At 44.8% G+C, this 20,593-nt stretch overlaps 1 protein-coding gene across 1 annotated transcript in view; it reads left to right on the top strand.

The window, feature by feature from the left end:
• dram1 (DNA-damage regulated autophagy modulator 1) overlaps positions 1-20,593 on the top strand; it is a 33,766-nt gene that overhangs the window by 7,736 nt on the left and 5,437 nt on the right. The window contains exons 3-6 of the mRNA XM_072552013.1: positions 2,839-2,981; positions 4,253-4,430; positions 15,471-15,529; positions 19,100-19,192. Coding sequence (XP_072408114.1) covers positions 2,839-2,981; positions 4,253-4,430; positions 15,471-15,529; positions 19,100-19,192 — 473 coding nt within the window. The remainder of the gene's footprint in view (positions 1-2,838; positions 2,982-4,252; positions 4,431-15,470; positions 15,530-19,099; positions 19,193-20,593) is intronic.

The raw sequence follows: 20,593 nt of genomic DNA on the forward strand, positions 1-20,593 counted from the left end.
CCCCCTGTAACCAGCCTTGTCAGGTATCTGGTTCCTGAAATGCAGCAGGAACATGGGTTTGTAAAACAATGAACTGTGGATGCTGGAAATTTGAAACAAAAACAGAAATTGTTGGAGAAACTCAGGCTGGCAGCATCTGTGGAGAGAGAAACAGAGTTATCAGAATGCATTCTCCAGGATATAGGGATCATGGATGCTCCTGGGTACCTGGTGCAGATTTCTAAGCAGCAGCATTGATGATCAGAGATGACTTGCACATTGATAGAATAGTTTCCTTGTGATCTGGCCCTCTCAGTGTGTTATGTGTACAGTCTATAGTGCCCTGCACCCAGGACTATGCTTCTGCATTTATTCCACAGGCTGCAGTACCTACTTCATCTTGGGGAAATAATGTGGTCTGGCACTGATGACTTTGGTATCAGCCTTGGTGCATTTGTAGTTGGATGCCTGAGAGATCCCACATTGCTTCTCCAATGGCTTCCTGGAATGAACCAGTCACATGAAAGTTCAACCTAGCTGGCACCTTGATGGCCAGTCTCGGGTCTGAGCCCGGAAGCTAGCATCGTTGAGTCACAGTGTCCCGGGATATTCCCAGCCTTCAAAGTATCACAGTAACACCTCCTGCTATGGCTGGCTCTGTCCTTTACATTTGTCACAGCCCTGTGTAGGGAGCAGAAGAAACATAACAGGACCTGAGCAATGAGAGCAGTCAGCATTCACATCCCTCACAAATGAAAGTTCAATGTAATCCCCCAGACTGTAATGACATTCTGTCAAGGAGGGTCATGTATAAGCTCCTCGTTATTCTGATGAATGTATCACTGGCCATGAGGCAAATAAGTGGCAGCAGAGTGGCAGTGCCACTTGAGCACTGACCCCTTCTCCTCCCAGCTCTATCTCACCCACCAAAGGCACAATTGTATATAAGGGAGTCTTGCATTAGACTCACAGTTCAGGTGGAGAGGGGATCAGCTCCCCATGAGTGCTAGGAGCTGTGTGTATTATGATCCACTGGTGCCTCTTTGAAGGTGGCCTGTGATACCTTCAACAAGAGTTTTTTTTAATATTTTGATTCCCTACAGTGTGTAAACAGGCCCTTCGGCCCAACAAGTCCACACCAACCCTCTGAAGAGTAACTCACCAAGACCCATTCCCCTGTGTTTACCCTTGAGGTACCTACCCTACACATCCCTGAACACTTTTGGCAATTTAGTCAAAAGTGAGGACTGCAGATTAGAGTCGAGAGTGTGGTGCTAGAAAAGCACAGCTGGTCAGGCAGCATTCGAGGAGTAGGAGAATTTTCTGTGTGGTGTGCTGCCTGACCTGCTGTGCTTTTCCAGCATCACACTCTCGACTATGAGCAATTTAGTGTGGCCAATTCACATGACCTACACATCTTTGGATTGTGGGAGGAAGCCCACACAGGCATGGGGAGAATGTGTAACTCCACACGGTCAGTCACCCAAGGCTGGAATCAAACCCAGGTCCCTGGCGCTGTGAGGCAGCAGTGCTAACCCCTGAGCCACTGTGCCACCCACCATGTCTTTCTGAAATTTGCAAGGTCCAAAAACATAGGCAAGGTCACTTTGAACCAGCATTCACACCCCACGCCCTGGTGTATGGCATCCTTTTCACATGATGGCATTGCCAATGTGCTCAGCTTGCCCTTTGTATTGCTTAATTGATGCAAACTGCCCATTGAAAGGACTCTCATTGCACAGAGGTGAAGTCCATATTTTTGGCCATCAGCAGAACATTACCTGGGTCTTGGGCTTAATAGTTTAGATCAGAGCAGTGCTGGAAAAGCTCAGCAGGTCAGGCAGCATCCGAGGAGCAGGAAAATCGACGTTTCAGGCAGATTGGGATTAATAGAATGCGACAGTGAGATAATGATAGACCATTCACACCCAGAGTCTGCTGGTCCGGTTTAAAATTGAAACAAACATCTCGTATCTTTTTGTTAGCAATAGCCACATTCTCTATGACCCCAATTTCCCTCTCTTTCTCTGTCCGTCTTTATCTGCCTTGGGCCCACCCCGATTAACCCCTTTGCTGAGGTCTAATTATTCCCCATCCTGTAACCGCTGCTTCAGACAGGAGACGGGCAGCTTTCTCAGGGGGCTTTGTGACTTTGGAACTCTCTGGCTCACAAGGCACTGGAGGTGAGGTTATTGAATATTTTTACGACTGATCAAGGTAGATAAATTCTTGATCGGCAGGGAATTGAGGATTATTGGCAATAAATGGAAATGTGAAATGTGGAGCAGAAACAGATCGGCCATGACATTATTGAACAGTAGGGCAGATGTGATGGGCTAAATGGCCTGCTCCTGCTCCTCATTTGTGTGAACTCAGATCCTTAAAGTGACCTTCAGTCCCCAAGTTGCTGGACCACAGATTCAAGATTAGAGTGGTGCTGGAAAAGCACAGCAGGTCAGGCAGCATCTGAGGAGCAGGAGAATTGACATTTCAGACAAAAGCCCTTCATCAGGAATAGAGGCAGGGAGCCTCGGGGGTGGAGAGATAAATGAGAGGAAGGTGGGGCTGGGGAGACGGTATATAAGAGTGCAATAGGTGGATGGAGATGGGGTGAAGGTGATAGGTCAGAGAGAAGGGAGGACAGACTGATGTACTTGAAATCCTGAGCAAGTACATATTTTGGCGCCAAAATCTCAATTCCCTGCGGTCGTAATTCTTAACTGAAGCATTTCCGTCCAGCACCCCGTGATATGAAATATATGTTTCTGTCTCTTTCTCTCTAACGCTGGGAATCATCCGACTTATCACCCACAGTGTCTGTTCATCAGCTGATTAGTGTTTCTTGCACCATTTCCTCAGGTTTGGTGGTTATGTACATTCGGTACAAGCTGTTAAAGACCTTGAACGAGAGGACTCAAATCATCAATCTCAGGCTAAACACTGCTGCACTAATATGTGGTGCACTTGGCTGCCTTGGAATGTGCATTGTTGCAAATTTTCAGGTATGTTATAGTCTGCAACATCAGGGTCCGTGGTTGTGTCAGTGCCTAATGCAGGGAGGACATTGGGTAGAAGGTCAACTTCTGCCCTCATTCCAAGTGCCAACTCTTCTTGCATCAAGAAAGGAAGGAGGAGCAACAGCAAGGGAGGAAGGAATAAAGGAGAGAAATGTGCAGCCAATTTGTGCATATCAAACTCACTGTGATAGTTGCCAGATGATCTGTTCCAGAGATGATGGTTTAGAGATAAATATTGAAAAGAATATCCTGGGAGAACTTTCCTGCTGTTTTACAAAGTCCAAGTCCACCTGAGAATGCAGGTAGGATTTAATATCTCACCTCAAAGAAAGGAGAGTGGCACAGTGGTTAGCATTACTGCCTCACAGCGCTAGGGACCTGGGTTCGATTCCACCATTAGGTAACTGTCTGTGTGAAGTTTGCATGTTTTCCCTGTGTCTGTGTGGGCTTCCTCCCACAGCCTGAAGATATGCAGGTTAGGTGGATTGGCCATGGGAAATGCAGGGTCAGAGGGTAAGATGTTCTTGGTGGTAGGGTCTAGTTAGAGTTGGCAGAAGTGTTTAAGGATAATATGTTGGATGCAGAGACTGGTGGGTGGTAGGTGAGGACAAGGGGGACTCTGTCTTTATTGTGTTTGGGGGGGGGTGTGGTTTCCTCTGGGTGTGCCGGTTTCCTCCCACAATCCAAAGATATGCAGATTGGGTGAATTGGCCAATGTTCAGGGATATGTAGGTTTGGTGCATTAGTCAGGGATAAACATAGACCAATAGGTTTGGGGAATGGGTCTGGGTGGGTTACTCTTCGGAGGGTTGGTGTGGACTTGTTGGGCCAAAGGGCCTGTTTCCACACTGTAGGGATTCTATGATCTATGACCTAATGGAATCTTGTAGCACAGATAGAGGCCATTTGACCCATTGTTGCTGTGCCAACTCTTTATAAGAGCTAACTAATTATCCAAATCATCATTTCTCTCTCTGTAACCGCGCATGTTTTTCTTTATCAAGTATTGTTCCAATTCCCTTTTGAACTTTCCTGTTGAATCTGCTTCCACTGCCCTTTCAGACAGCACCATCCAAATTACAACCATTCACTGTTTAAAAAAAATACAATCCTCCTCTTTTGTCCATTGCCTTGGGATCTGTACCGTCAAGTTACCAAATCACCTTATTGATTCTGATCAAATAATCTGGTTTCATCAATATTAGAACTTTCAATTTCTCATCAACTCATTTTTTAATCTTTTGTCTTGTGTTTAGGAAACGGCGTTGAGAATCGTTCATGACATTGGGGCGCTGCTGGCGTTTGTCATGGGGACCATGTACCTTATTCTGCAGAGTTACATTTCCTTCAAAATGATGCCTTGCCATCACACCAGTTTGGTTTGTGGCTTTAGGATAATGCTGTCCACAGTTTCTGCTGTCGCCACCATCCCGAGTATCCTTTCTGTGGAGAGGGGGGGTCATCATATTGAACTGGTCTTATCAGTGGCATTGAAATACAATGGGAGCCATTCCAATTTTGTGCATTGGTGTAAGAAGAGTAAACATGAATTTAGAGTCAGATTTTCGTGGATGCATGCAACATATGATGCTTTTGGAAAATATATAAATAAGGAATTCCAACAATCCCTGACTGTTTTTTCCGTGTAACTCAGCATGATGTAGAGGTGCCGGTGTTGAACTGGGGTGGACAAGGTCAGAAATCACAAAACACCAGGTTATAGTCCAACAGGTTTATTTTTAATCATAGACACTTTGAAAACTTGTGATTTCAAACAAATCTGTTGCACTATACCCCGGTGTCCTATTACTCAGCAATTTTCAATTATTGATTCCACAGTAGCGAGTTGCAAACCGTGGCTATGTTTAAAAACTTCTTCTCTGGATTGTTTGTCAGTTATCCCAAACCTGTATCTTTGTTACTGACTCTCCCTCCAATGAAACAGTTCTCATTATTTACTATGCTCTGACTGGTTCTATTAAATCTGACCTATCTGGTCATGAACAGTCAGGAGAGATGCCAACTCTGCCAACATGTCTAACATTGCTTCTACCCTATCACATAAAGTCATAATGACCTGTAGATTGTGCATATTGTTGAGTCTTGTTGCATTAACTTACAGATACTTACTGGGAAATACTTGCAGATTTTTTAACTGGTTTAACTCTTACTTTTATTCATGTGAGTGTTACAGATAGGGCTAGCATTTATTGCCCATCCCAAATTACCTTTGACCATATTGTTGAGGGTCTGGAGTCACATATAGGTCAGACCAAGTGAGGATGACAGTTTCCTTCCCTAAAGGTCATTAGTAAACTCTGTTTATTTTATAATATGCAATGAGTGCTCCAAGATCACCATCACTGAGACTGGATTCATATTCCTGATTTACTAATTGAATTTAAATTCCATGGTGGCATTCGAACCAAAATTCCAGAGTTCCTCCTGGGCCTCCAAATCATTAGTTCAGTGACATTATTACTCCACAGTCATCTCCCAGCAGATTTGTGATATTCATTACAGACGTTACACTAAAGGCAGCAAGAATCCCAGATTGTACTGAGAATGAGAAGCTAGTCACAAGAAAGATTAGTTTATTTATTCCGAAGTTTGCTGACGGTTAGGTTTGGTGTGGCTGTTTGCATCTTGTCCATCTCTTTTATCTTACTACTCTTTAGTGTTGGTCAGATTTCAACTTGATTATTATTTCCTCTTTGTTATCCACCAATCATGCTGCACAGATGCGTTTTTTTCATAGAATCACAACAGTGTGAAACCAGGCCATTCAGACCACCAAGTCCACACCAACCCTCTGAAGAGGATCCCACCCAGATGCATACCCCTCCTCCACTCTATCCCTGTAACCCTACATTTCCCAAGGCTAATCCAGCTAGTCTGCACACCCCTGAACACTATGGGTAATTTAGCCAATTCATCCTAACCTGCACAGCTTTGGACTGTGGGAGGAAACCGGAGCACCTGGAGGAAATCCACGCAGATACAGGGAGAATATGCAAACTCCACACAGATAGTCGCCTGAGGGTGAAATTGAAATTGGGTCCCTGAAGCTGTGAGGCAGCAGTGCTAACCACTGAGTCACCCTGCTCTCATCACAGGGAGCATTTTCCAAGCTACCCAACGTGACTCTCAGATTCCACTCCATCCCCTGGGCTCTTGCAGTCACTGAATAGAAAGGAATGGTAGTTATCTTTTCCCAAGGATGGGGGATTTAAAGACCAGGGGCATATTTTTACGGTGAGAAGAGAGAGATTTTAAAAAGACATAAGAGGCAATTTTTTTTTTACAAAGAGCGTGGCTCACATGTGGAATGAACTTCCTGAGGAAGTGATGGATACAGGTACAGTTACAACATTTAAAAGACACTTAGATAAGAACATGAATAGGAAAGACTTGGAGGTATGTGGGTCAGGAGGTGGGACTAGTTTAGTTTAGGATTATGTTCGGCATGGACTGGTTGGACTGAAGGATCTGTTTCCTTGCTGTATGACTCTGTGACTGAGATTTGACAACATTGCCGTGTGGTCTGGTGTCACATTTAGACTAGACTGGATAAGGGCAGCTGTGATCCTGCCCTAAATGACATTTGTGAATCACATGGTTCAGCTACAGTCAAAGTAATTACATGTCATCATTAGAGAGTTTACATGGGCATCATTAGAGAGTTTACATGGGCACCATTAGGGAGTTTACATGGGCACCATTAGAGAGTTTACATGGGCATCAGTAGAGAGTTTACATGGGCATCATTAGGGCTAGTTTATGGCGTTTAATTCCATATTTTTAATTGAATAAAAATTTCACCGTCTGCCATAGTCAGATTCGAATCTATGCCCCAAGATGCAGGGACACAGAACCTAGATTACAGGCATAGTGATATTATCACTCAACCCTGGAGTGCCTGTACAGGTCAATGGTTAAGCCACTGTTGGACTATTGCGTGCAATTCTGGTCTCCTTCCTATCGGAAAGATATTGTGAAACTTGAAAGGGTTCAGAAAAGATTTACAAGGATGAAGCCAGTGTTTGAGGATTTGATCTATAGGGAGAAGCTGAACAGGCTGGGGCTGTTTTCCTTGGAGTGTCGGAAGCTGAGGGGTGACCTTATGGAGGTTTACAAAATTATGAGGGGGCACGGATAGGGTAAATAGGCACAGTCTTTTCCCTGAGGTTGGGGAGTCCAGAACTAGAGGGCATAGGTTTAGGGTGAGAGGGGGAAGATATAAAAGAGACCTAAGGGGCAACTTTTTCATGCAGAGGGTGGTACGTGTATGGAATGAGATGCCAGAGGAAGTGGTGGAGGATGGTACAATTACAACATTTAAAAAGCATTTGGATGGGTATATGAATAGGAAGGGTTTGGAGAGATATGGGCCGGGTGCTGGCAGGTGGGACTAGATTGGGTTGGGATATCTGGTCAGCATGGACAGGTTGGACCGAAGGGTCTGTTTCCATGCTGTTCATCTCTATGACTCTAGCTTTAGTTTGGGAATTTACTCAGTGGGTGGCAGGGTGGTTCGGTGGCTAGCACTGCTGCCTCACAGTGTTAGGGTCCTAGGTTTGATCCCACCTTTGGGTGACTGTCTGTGTGGAGTTTGCATGTTATCCCTGAATCTGTATGGGTTTCTTCCCACAATCCAAAGATGTGCAGGTTAGGTGGATTGGCCATGAAAATGCAGGATTGGGATTGGATCAGGGTAGAATGTGCTTCAGAGGGTCGGTGCTGACTTGATGGGCTGAATGGCCTGCCTCCACACTGCAGGGATTCTATGATTCACTGGAAAATTTGCAAACACCAGGGGCCACATTCTGAGGGTATGAACTCCAGGGAGCAGCATCCTAGGAGACTTATTGGTGAAGACGAATAACTTTTTTTGCAGAAACCAACAGCAGATTCTTGGATTACTTTAGAATGTACAGAACAGCAGAAAAACAATGATTAATCGCAGGAAGATAACTGATTAACGGAAATCTACAAATCCACTCCTTGAGTACTACACATTCTGGAGTTACAGAGTTTTCTGAACCTTTTGTGCTCTCATAAGTATTGAGAACTGTCTCTGACTTACTTTCACATTAAGCGGAAACACCCCGTGCTACGTGACAAATAATATTTAGCAAAATGTCTTTGAAATACCACAGTCAAAGCTGATGATTCACAATCATTTCCTGTGGGTGAAATGAGACAGTCCAGAGCTTGTCAAAGGATTCAGCTTTCAAACTGAAAGGGAGTGTGTTGCTGTACTATTAATCATTTAAAGCAGTAAAGTGACAACTCACTAACTTTACACCAAATAAAAATATTATCAGGGAATGTTCTAGAAGTTAAGAACTGTGGAGGAGGAGATAGATTTAGCGGACTGAATACAAAAATCACTAACATTTGTCAACAGATAAAAAGCATTGTTAGAAAGGTTAATTTTGTTTTCATCTGTGGGACGTGGGTATTGCTAACTGGACCAGTATTTATTGCCCGTCCCTAGTTGCCCCTTGAGAAGGTGGGGGTGAGCTGCCTTCTTGAACCACTGCAGTCCATGTGTTGTAGGTAGACCCACAATGCCCTTAGGGAGGGAATTCCAGGATTTTGACCCAGTGACACTGAAAAAAATGGCGGTATATATCCGAGTCAGGATGGTGACTGGCTTGGAGGGGAACTTCAGGGAGTGGTGCTGTCATGTATCTGTTGCTCTTGTCCTTCTAGATGAAAGTGGTCATGGGTTTGGAAGGTGCTGTCTGAGGATCCTTGGTGAATTTCTGCAGCGCATCTGATCGATGGTTCACACTGCTGCTACTGAGCATTGGTGGTGGAGCAAGTTGATGTTTGTGAATGTGGTGCCAATCAAGGACTGCTTTGGCCTGGATGGTGTCAAGCTTTTTGAGTGTTGTTGGGGCTGCACCCATCCAGGCCAATGGGGAATATTCCATCACACTCCTGACATGGACCTTGTAGATGGTGGAGGCTTTGAGGAGTCAGGAGGTGAGTTACTTGCCGCAGTGTCCTGACCTGCCCTTGTGGTCACTGTGTTTAGGTGGCAAGTGCAATTGGGTTTCTAGTTCACGATAACCCCTACAGTGTTGTTAGTAGGGGGATTCAGTGATGGTAACACTCTGGTTAGATTGTGTCTTATTGGTGATGGTCACAGCCTGGCATTTGTGTGGTGCGAATGTTACTTGTCATGTGTTGGCCTCAGGAGGAGGAAGTGAGGACTGCAGATGCTGAGGATCAGAGTTGATAGTGTGTTGCTGGAAAATTGATGTTTTGGGCATAAGCCCTTCATTAGGAATCTTCCAGCTTTTCCAGGACCATGCACTTAACCCATGTATCGGCCCAAGCCCGGATATTGTCAAAATCTTGATGCACTTGACCATGGACTGCTTCAGTATCTGAGGAGTCACGAACGGTGCTGAACATCCCCACTTCTGTCCTTACGACAGAGGGAAGGTCATTGATGAAGCAGCTGAAGATGGTTGGGGCTAGGACGCTACCCTGAGGAATTCCTGCAGAGATGTCCTGGAGCTGAGATGCCTGACTTCCAACAACCACAACGGTCTTCCTGTGTGTCGGGTATGACTCCAACCAGAAGAAAGTGAGGACCGCAGATGCTGGAGATCAGAGTTGAAAGTGTGTTGCTGGAAAAGCACAGCAGGTCAGGCAGCATCGGAGGAGCAGGAGAATCAATGTTTCACATCATTGACCTGATGTGCTTTTCCAGCACCAAACTCATGACTCTAACCAGCACAGAGTTTGCCCCTGATTCCCATTGATTCCAGTCTTGCTAGTGGTCCTTGATGCCGCACTCGGTCGAGTGCAGCCTTGATGTCAAGGGCTGTCCCCCTCCCCTCCCCTCTGGAATTCAGCTCTTTTGTCCATGTTTGAACCAAGGCTGTAATGAGGTCAGGAGCTGAGTGGTCCTGGTGGAACCCAAACTGGGCGTCACTGAGCAGGTTATTGCTGAGTAGGTGCTACTTGATAGCACTGTTGATGATACCTTCCATCACTCTACTGATGATTGAAAGTTGATCTATGGGGTGGAAATTGCCAGATTGGATCTATCCTGCTTTTTATGTAAAGGACATACCCAGGAAAGTTTCCACATTGTCGGGTAGATGCCAGTGTTGTAACTATACTGGAAGAGATTGACTAGGGGAGCAGCGAGATCTGGAGCACATGTCTTCAGTACTATTGCCAGAATGTTGCCAGGGCCCATAGCCTTTGCAGTATCCAACTGATTCTCCATATCACGTGGAGTGAATTGAATTGGCTGAAGACTGATATCTGTAAAGCTGGGGACTACTGCAGGAGGATCATTCACGTGGCACTTCTGGCTGAAGATTTTTGCAAATGCTTCTGCTTTGTCTCATGCGCTGATGTGCTGAGCTCCTCTATGATTGAGGACCAGAGAAAACAGCACAGAAGCGCTTCACAGGAGGCTCCCAAGCACTGAGGATGTCACCTAGACAGGGGACGAAATGTTTGCAAGACAAATTCCCAGCTCGGCAAACAGAACCACAACAACGAGCACCCGAGCTACAAATCTTCTACCAAACTTTGAGGACTGGGATATCTCCTCCTCCACTGAGTCCTTTACCACCATTCACAAGTAGATGTGGCAGGTCAGCAGAGCTTAGATCTAACCTATTGGCTGTGGAATCGCTTAGCTTTGTCTATCTCTTGCTGTTTATGCTGTTTGGCAAGCATGTAGTCCTTTTCGATAGTTTCAGCAGATTGACAAGTCATTTTCAGGTATGCCTGGTGCAACTCCTGGCATGCCCTCCTGCACTGTCCATTGAACATAATGGAATGAAGGCCTTTATTTCAAAGGATCTGAACTACAAAGGGGTGGGGTTAGATATTAGTTGACTAGAGGATCTGGTCAAACCCACAATAACTGAATTCAGAATGGAAGGAAATGCATAGTCTGCAAAGTTGGGAGATTCAACTAGATGAACACAGAAACAGGAGTAGGCCATTCAGCCCATTGAGCCTGCCCTGCCATTCAACATGATCATGGTTGATCAAACACTTTGACGTCTTTTACTATCACGATAACCCTATATATCACTGGTGAACAAAAATCAATCAATCTCTACAATAAACTTCTACAGCCCTCTGTAATAGAGAATTCAGAAAGTTCACAACTGTCTAAGTCAGAGAATGAGTAGCCTGTTGAACAGCTGGAGATCTTTAATGAGGCAACTTCCTCAGGTCCCGTCATTGTTTGGGAAGTCCTGTCTTGTCTTGTACCTATGTGTTGGAGAATGTGTGGGTGGCACGGTGGCTCAGTGGTTAGCACTGCTGCCTTACAGCACCAGGGACCCGGGTTTGATATCCGGCTTGCGCAACTGTGCGGAGTTTGCACTTTCTCCCCGTCTCTGCGTGGATTTCCTCTGGGTGCTCCGGTTTCCTCCCACAGTCCAAAGATGTGCAGGTCAGGTGCATCAGCCATGCTAAATTGTCCATAATGTTAGGTGGATTAATCATGGGTAAATGTAGGGGAATGGCTGGGTTGCTCTTTGGAGGGTCGGTGTGGACTTGTTGGGCTGAAGGGCCTGTTTCCATACTGTAGGGAATCTAATCTAATTGTGGACTCCTGTCCTCTCCTCTGTGATTAACACTATCTGCCAGTCTCAGAAACTTGGAAGCTTTCTCATGTGGTGCAGCCCATCGTTATTAGGAACTCTCTCCAGGGGGTTCTTGGAGAAACAGAACAGATCAGTAAAGCATTCATTCGGCATCATGAAGATCAAGCAGGGGGAAAGCATTGAGTGGATACTAGACTATTGAAATTGTACTTACAATTCTACCATTAGATTTCACAGCCAAAACTTCCTAAATAATCAAGCTCAGTAAAATACTAAAACCGTTGTCAATCTGTTCCTGTGTTGTACTGCTCTATGTTCTATTTCCCAGACCGTGGCTCAGTCTCTTATAGTCTGCTGCAGGAAGTTACAAAACAGAAACCTGAAATGAATACCCTGCATTTGAGCATCTGTCAGTGTCCCAATGTCTTTCACAATCACTTTCACTGCAGTTGAGTTGGCAACACATGAGCTATCTTGCACGCAGAACTGAATTGAATTTATTGTCACGTGTACCGAGGCACAGTGAAAAGCTTTGTCTTGCGAGAAATACAGGCAGGTCACAGAGTTAAGTAGCATAGATAGTAAATAACAGGTAAACAGCAGCAAAAACAAAAACAGGTACAGGTAAATGGAAGCAGCAAGGGGGTGAGCAGCAAAATATTCCTTCTGTTAGTGGTTTTGGTTTCAGAAGCAGTGTTCACCAGGGGCACTGGGAGGAATGTCTGCTCTTCAAACCTTCACGTCCACTTGAACAGACAGATCGGATCTAGCTTCATGTCTCATTCAAAGAAAGAAGGATTTGCATTTCTCCAGTACTTATCCCAGTCTTGGCACATCCCAGAAGCCAGTTGAGTGATTTTCCTTTGAGGGGCAGCCCCTGTTCTAATGCAGGAAATGTAGCAGCCAAATGCATGCTGCAAACTCCCTCAATAACCATATCATCATCTCCAGTACAGTTTGGTTGTGGAACAAAGTCGCCCAGGTAAAGCTGCACAACTTTTTAAAGAAATAGTGCCATGGGATTTTTGCACTCATGTTTATTGACTGTCCAAACTGAAAAGTGGGTGTCGCTGCGAAGGTGGCATTCCTTCAGCTCAGTGCTGGAGAGTTTGTCGCAATATCTCCTCAAAACGGCTTTTGAACCACAACCTTCTGCTCTCAATATGCAAATGATCCCAATCACGCCAAGTCTGCTTCAGCTCAGAGCTTTCTTCAGTTCTGTGCAGTCGTTCAGGCTTGAAGCCTTTTGTCCCATACATCCAGAAATATCGGAACTTTCTACACATACAACTGAATGTTTTTTAACATCAGCAAACCATCTGTGTTTTTTTCCACATATTAGCCATTGTCAGTAAGCTGAAGCTTTTGGGTTAAACCGCTGATATATGATAGGTATGTCCTTCTGACTGGATGTTTTGAGTAATGGGTGTGAGCAGACACGTTGCTGTCAATTCTGTCAAAATAGCTGACACTGAATCATGACAGATTAAATATTAGACATTGTACATTGTATTAAACATCGAAACTATCAGCAGAACTCCCTTCAAGCCTGATCCACCATTCAATATGGTCATGGCCAATCCTCTATCTCAATGACATATGCCTGCTTTCTCTAGACCCTTCAATCCCTTTCAAATATAGCAATGTATCTCTCCCTTTCTTGAATGTGTTTAGTGATTTGCCCTCCACACATTTCTGTGGTAGTGAATTCCACCGGATCACTATCCGTTGATAGAAGAAATTCCCTTAGCTCAGTCCTGAATAGCCTACCCTGTATCCTGAGATTCTGTCTCCGGTTCTCGAATTCCCACCTTGAGGAAACATCTTCCATGCATGTAGTCTATCCAGCCCTGTTAGAATGTTGAACATTTCAATCAGAATCTCCCCTCCCCTGCCAACCCTAACGCTAACTCAGATGTGGCCTTGGTGTCGAACTCAGATTGTAAGACAGTTCCTGTGGCAGTGCAGTCCTCGCTCTGTCCCACATGCTAAGCTTTGGTCAGCTGTCTCCACTTGGGCTGGTATTGGTGCTTCTCCCATTGTAGGGAGCATCCAACCCTGGATCCCAAGCCCTCTGCTTCAGAGGCCTTGTTGGGATAGGCTGGAGATTCATCCTCAATCAATGAGTGTGGGAGCCTTTAGCGAAGGCTGGAACTGGGCTGCTTTTAGATCTGAGCTTGTCTTTACCCACTGATGCTCCTGAACCTACAAACAAGTGTCTCAGCAAAGAGTTGTTGAGCCTCTAGCTGCCCCCTTGAATTGTTTGAAACATGAGTCATGTAAGGAATCCAGTCCAGCCAGTTTGGTCAAACCTTGCACTATAGTGTACCTGAGGTATCTTCTTTATTTCCCCTTTCCCTCTTCCCCCCTCTGCCATTGTTGATAGAGCCTCCTCCAAGTCTACTTGGGACGGCAAGGTGGCTCAGTGGTTAGCATGGCTGCGTCACAGCACCAGGGTCCCAGGTTTGATTCTAGTGTCGGGTGACTGTCTGTGTGGAGTTTGCACATTCTCCCCGTGTCTGCGTGGGTTTCCTCTGGGTGCTCTAGTTTTCTCCTATAATCCAAAGATGCGCAGGTGAGGTGGATTGGCCATGCTGGATTGCCCAAAGTGTTCAGGGATGTGTAGGTTAGATGCATTAGTCAGGGGTAAATGTAGAGTAATAGGGAAACAGATCTGGGTGGGTTACTCTTCGGAGGGTCAGTGTGGACTTGCTGGGCTGAAGGGCCAGTTTCCATGCTGTAGGAATTCTAATTGTACTACATTTTCCAAACTTCTGCCCTTACACCTCGTTGTCCCTCCCAGAATCATGATCAGTTTCTGCTTACCCTCAACTTCCCACCCACCGGCCTCTCTGTTCAACTGATCATTGTTCACGAGCTCCAACTTGAGGCATCACCAAATCCATCGTCCCCTCCCCTTTCAGCATTCTAAGCGACCATTCCCATAACTTGGTCCGCTCCTCAGTTAACCCTAGTACCCCAACCCTTCCCAGGGCACCTTTCCACGAGCACACAGGAGACGTAATTCCTGCCCTTCCACCTTCTCTCTCCTCGCTGTGCAATACACTCTGTCCTGGCATCTTCCTTTCAATCCAGTCTGCATTGTTCACTGCCTACAACGCGGTATCCTCGACATTGGAGAGACAAACACAAGTTGGGTGTCCACTGCTGAACAGCTCCATTCAGTCTGCAAGCATGATCCCAAACTTCTGTTGACCTGTCATTTTAATTCTCCAAAGTGCTGTGGCACTGACATCACTCTCCTCAGCCTACAACACTGTTCCAATGAAACACTTGAGGTACAAGAGCTCATCTTTCAACACAACAATAAAACTTTAGCAATTTCCGACAATGAACTCCACCTCCATTTTGTTTCCATTTCTTTAGAACTTTTGTGTTTTTTTCCTTCCTGTGAGCAGTTCATCTGGTGTAGACACATCTTCGCTTGTACCATCACCATTCTCTTTGGCCTTGGAGGACCAACCTTTCTGTTATTCAGTTTTCCTGTCTCCTGTTTTATTACACACTTTTTGTCAGTGTCCCTTCCAGCCCTTGTTCAAGACCTATGACATTTCTAACAGTTTTCAGCTCTGGCGTAAGGTCACATACCAGGAAGGTAAACCCTGTTCCTTTCTCTCCAGATGCTGCCAGACTTGCTGAGTATTTCTCGCACTTTCTGTTTTATTTCAGATTTCCAGCATCTGCAGTATTGTATTCTGCTTTCTGAGGAGAAGGTTCTGTTTTGAAATTGAGGAATGATCAGGCTTCACTATTGCATATTTTACAGTGTGACTGCAGGGTCTAACCCGTGGTTGCGTGCTTTCAACACTTGACAGAAACCGTGTTGATTTTCCTTGACCTCTTCCTTTTCCAGTGATTGTCTGTTACTTCCTCAGCAACAATTCAACTCTGGATTTGACACCAGAAGACAAGGTAACGTCATGGCTGTTTGTCAACCAAAACATCTTTTCACTTCCTTTCCATTGTATTTGATCCCTTTAATTATTTTTGGACAGCCATAGTCTCATGGTAACTTAAAGGGGCTGACCTGCGTGTGGGAATGTGTGAGTAGCTGCGCAGTTCCGGAGGAGGGAGCGCAGTGTGAGAACTTTATACATTTATACAGTATAACCTCGGTTATCCAAACATCAACGATCCAAACTTTGGATTATCCAAACAAGACCTCAAGGTTCCGATGCTTGGGCTACTCCCCGTGCCTGTCAGATCAGTTATCCGAACATTCGATTATCCGAACAAAATACTCCCTGCCCGTGTTGTTCAGATAATCAAGGTTGTACTGTACATGGACAGTGACTGAGTAGAGCACATTACGCACCTGTCAGGGTCACTCTCCAATTTTTACCCGACTGATTTTGAGAATCAGACAAATCCAAAGCCAGCACACCCTATCAGATGTTTTTTAGAGTGTATGGGTGATTTGTTTAAAGGTGTGGTACCTCCAGGTTTGTTCACACAGTGGCGTATGTACTGTAACTTAAGGGGAACTGTATTGGAACTGCATGGCTATGGGACAATCCAGCTTTGAGGGAAAACTATTTAAAACAGACAAGTGATTACAGGCTGCACTGTGCTCTAATACTGAGTAACCACTTGGTGGGTAAGTTATTAAAAGCAGCCAAACACATGGCACAATTTTAAACAGAAACTCAGCAGGTCTGGCAGCATCTGAGAAGAGAGTTTCTCTTTTGAGTCCAGTGTGACTCTTTTTTTGGAATTTCTCTGAAGAAAGTATCTCAGACTCAACACGCTCGCTCTGTTTCTCTCTCTGCAGACCTGCTGAGTTTTTGCATGGTTCCCTGTTGTTTGTTTCAGATTTTGGACATCTGCAGTATTTTGCTTTTATTTGGGAACAACTTTAAGACTCATCACTTGGACGCCCCCTCAGTTTCAGCTGATGTGCTGAATAAGGGCAATTGACTGAATTCTGCCTGTCAGGAAATTGAAAAAATAAGGGGCAGTGTTAATTTTACCCAACACCACCCCCAAGCCTGTGATTAAACCAATGAGTAGATTGGATGTGTGGAACATTGGCTTCCCACATATGTTACCAGTTGGAGGGTGAGATTAACATTGGACATATCCTGTTTGAGTCAGGGCTATGTGTATAGCGTAAGTAGTTGAATCAGGGTTGTGCATCTTCTTGTTACAAAATTCTACTACCTCAGTCTCCTTTCCCCTACAGAAGGGTTTTAGGGGTTGCAAGACAAAACTTTAAGGTTGTGAACTCTGAAGCAGGAATGGCTACCTGTGGGTACTGACTGAATGCTAACATCTGTGACGCCCCTTTAAGAAATTGCCATTTTTAAATGGTTGGTGTGGGCTAGCTGGCCAGATTCCTGATTTGAAAACACAGTGAAAATGTCAGTGCTTTTTGTTTTGAAAATCCTGCAGCTTAAACAGACTCCTGTTCTCACACCTCTCTGAATGTCCACACTCTGGGGACAAGCCAAAATAGGGTCATAATAGGATAAAGTTTGGGATGGACTGCTGAATGTACACAAATCACACTGCTAAAGTTACTTACAAGCTTCAAACATGGGTTACTGCTAATTTAGAATTCTGTGCACAATGAGAAACCACAAACATTAATTGCTTATACAGGTTGTGGTCCAATTTGTGCACACAAACATTTCCATTCGCCTGTTGAGCCTGGAATACGCACAGAACCCTGACAGTGTAATAGCAGGTCAATCTGCCCATCCTGTCCATACTGCCCCTCCGAACAGCATCCCACCCCCTTTCACTCTGAATCTCCCATGGCCAACCCACCTAGCCTGCACTTCCCTGGCCACATGGGCCAGAGTTTACTCCAACATGGGCTTCAACTTACTTGAAAATTGTATTCAGAGAAAAAGATTTTGTAAAACCAGAAACTGACTGACTGAAAACTCTCTGTGTGGAGTTTGCACGTTCTCCCCGTGTCTACGTGGGTTTCCTCCGGGTGCTCCGCTTTCCTCCCACAATCCAAAAATGTGCAGGTGAGGTGAATTGGCCATGCTAAATTGCCCATAGTGTTAGGTGTAGGGGTAAATGTAGGGGAACGGGTCTGGGTGGGTTGCGTTTCGGTGGGTCAGTGTGGACTTGTTGGGCCAAAGGGCCTGTTTCCACACTGTAAGTAATCTCATCTAATCTAATCTAATCTAATGTAAAAAAAAATTGGTCTCTGCACGAGGGCCAATAGTTACAGAAAATGTTTCACCTTCTCTCTCTGACGTACACAACAAAACCTCAACAGGAGACCACGAGCATTGGGGCTTGGGGAGGGATGCAGTGGGATCAGGGGAAGCTGGGAAGCATTGGGATTTGGCTGGGGAAAGGACGAGAGGGAGATGAACAAATAGAGAGACTGGAATTTGGGAGGAAGGAGAAGCTACATGAATTGTGCTGACCTTTGCCATTTAGAAAATGTTTACATTTTAGTATTTGCTGATGAAAAGAATTTATTGGAACACTATTAAAATTATATTTTGCCTGAAAAAAATCTGAGTTAATCAAACTGATACATTGCAAAGAAGCACATGTTGGATAGCAATTATGAACTGAAAGGTAGACTTGGTGTTGGGTATATGACCATGAGGGGCAGACACACTTAAGGTACAGAGGAGCCATTAACTGAGTGACTGTTGGAACCATTTTGAGGGCTGAATGGCCTCCTCCTGTTATAATGATAACAGTACATCACTTTGATAATACCCAGAAGTGGTTTGGGTGAGGAGTACCTCCAACCAGTGAATCTTCAGCATCCTTTTATTAAACTTGGCCATGAGAAGTGGCAGTCACTAGTGAGACCAACATTTGTTACACATTGTTCAAAGGAGAGCCTGGGCTGTGGGTCTGGAGTCACATGGAGGCCAGACATCCTCTGTAAGGGGCATTTAGGGTTCAGATGGGTTTTTACAATTGACATATTCCATTGGGCTAGCTACTATTTTTAAATCCAAATTTGCCCTGGTGGGATTTGAACCCATGCCCCTAGAACATTAACCTGGCTCTCTGAGTTACTAGTCCAGTGATACTGCTACTATGCCATCACCACCTCCACCCCAGTTAGAACTTGTAGTGGGGGTCACCTACAGCTTTAACCTCAATGACTGAAAATTGTGTTCCTTATTTGCAGCCAGCCTGTTATTTTCTGATCTGAGTTGGAGCTAAAGGGAAATAGCTGTAGACTAATACATGTCAATGATGTTGAGGAACCGGTGTTGGGCTGGGACAGACAAAGTTAGAAATTACACAACAGCGGGTTGATTTGGAGGTACTAGCTATCAGAGCATTGGTCTTCACGGTGAAGGAACAGTGCTCTGAAAGCCGGTGCTTCCAAATAAACCTATTGGATTATAACCTGGTGCTGTGTGATTTTAAACTTAATGCATATCAAGCTTTGACCTCCTGGCTGCTGTCCCTCAGATCTGTTTGAATTATGTTTCAGTTGCAGACTGTAGTTAAATCATTTTCTTCAATATGTTGCTCTCCCTTTCCTAGGGCTATGCTTATCATGTGACCAGTGCAGTGTGTGAGTGGCTGGTTGCATTCAGCTTTAATTTCTTCTTCCTAACATATATCAAGGAGTTTCAGGTAAGAATTAGTTTGAAATATTCACGAATTCAGTGAGTTCAGTCACCTCTGCAGGTGGATTGCAGAGTGTTGGTGTAATGTTGTTTCATGTTGCAGTTAAACTTCCATACACCGGTGTCCCCACATTTCAAAAGCATCTCATTATCTGTAAAGTGCATTTGGACAATAGTGAAAGGCAAATCTGTTCTTTTAGTGTCTCTCCAACAGCACTCAAAGTTCAACACAATTCGGAGCAAAGCAACCCCTCCTGATGGGCACCCCAGACCACTGTGACACAATGCAGAGATCATAAAGCTCTAGTAAAAATAATGCATTTGATCCATTGACCCTGCTTCATCATTCAAGAAGCTCTATACTGTGGTTTTAATGCTGTTTACCTGCACGTCTCCAATAACCCTCAACTTCCTTGCTGATAAAAAGTCCAACCTGACCTTGAATGTAATCAATAATCCTGCCTCCAGTGCTCTCTAGGGAAGACAGTTCTGAAGGCTAGGTATTCTCAGAGAAGAAAATTTTCCTTATCGCCACATTAAATGAGATTCAATATATAATTCAGACCCCCCCCACCCCCTCCAGGAGATCTAGATTCCCTCCAGAGGGGAAACATCTTCTCAGCCTCCAGCCATTCAAGCTCCTGCAAAATCTTAAATATCTCGTTAAGTACATCTCTCAAACTTCTAAGCTCCAATGAATAATGACGCAACCTGCTCAACTTTTTCTCAAAAGACAACTCCTTCATCCCAGGAATCAATGGAGTGAACCTTCTTTGATCTGCTGACAATGCAAGTCCATCCCTCCTTAAGTCAGTAGACCAGATCTGTAAACAGTAATCCAAGTGGAGTCTCACCAATGTCCCGCACAGTTGTATAGCAAGACTTTGCAAATGATTCCCTTGCAAAAAAAGGGCAACAGGCCATTGCCTTCCTAATTACTTGCTGAATCTGCATGCTAACTTTACATCACTCGTGTAACAGAACATGTATCACAGCATATGCAGTCTGTCTTCATTTAAATGATATTCTGCTTTGCTATTCTCCCTACCAAAGTATGCAACCTCATACCTTCATACATTATAATCCACCTGACAAATTTTACCGATTTACTTAACCAATCTTATAACCTTTTGTAGATTCCCTATATCCTTCGCGACAGCTTGCAACATCTGGAAGATGAAGTGCAGCAACTCTCCAGGCTTCCTTTGATAGTACATGAGATCACATTCCCCTCCAAACCACACATTAACGTGACTTGGAACCAGACCTCTGGTGGTCTATCTATGTCTCAGGGACAGCCATGCAGCTCAGCACCACCTCCTCAAGGGCAGTTAGGGATGGGCAATGCCTACATCGCATGAACAAATAAGGAGTGGTACTTGACCAGGTCGGTTCCTCCAAGCTGTGC

This window comes from Chiloscyllium punctatum, chromosome 32, assembly GCF_047496795.1.
Source record: "Chiloscyllium punctatum isolate Juve2018m chromosome 32, sChiPun1.3, whole genome shotgun sequence".
In the NCBI taxonomy this organism is placed as follows: Eukaryota; Metazoa; Chordata; class Chondrichthyes; order Orectolobiformes; family Hemiscylliidae; genus Chiloscyllium; species Chiloscyllium punctatum.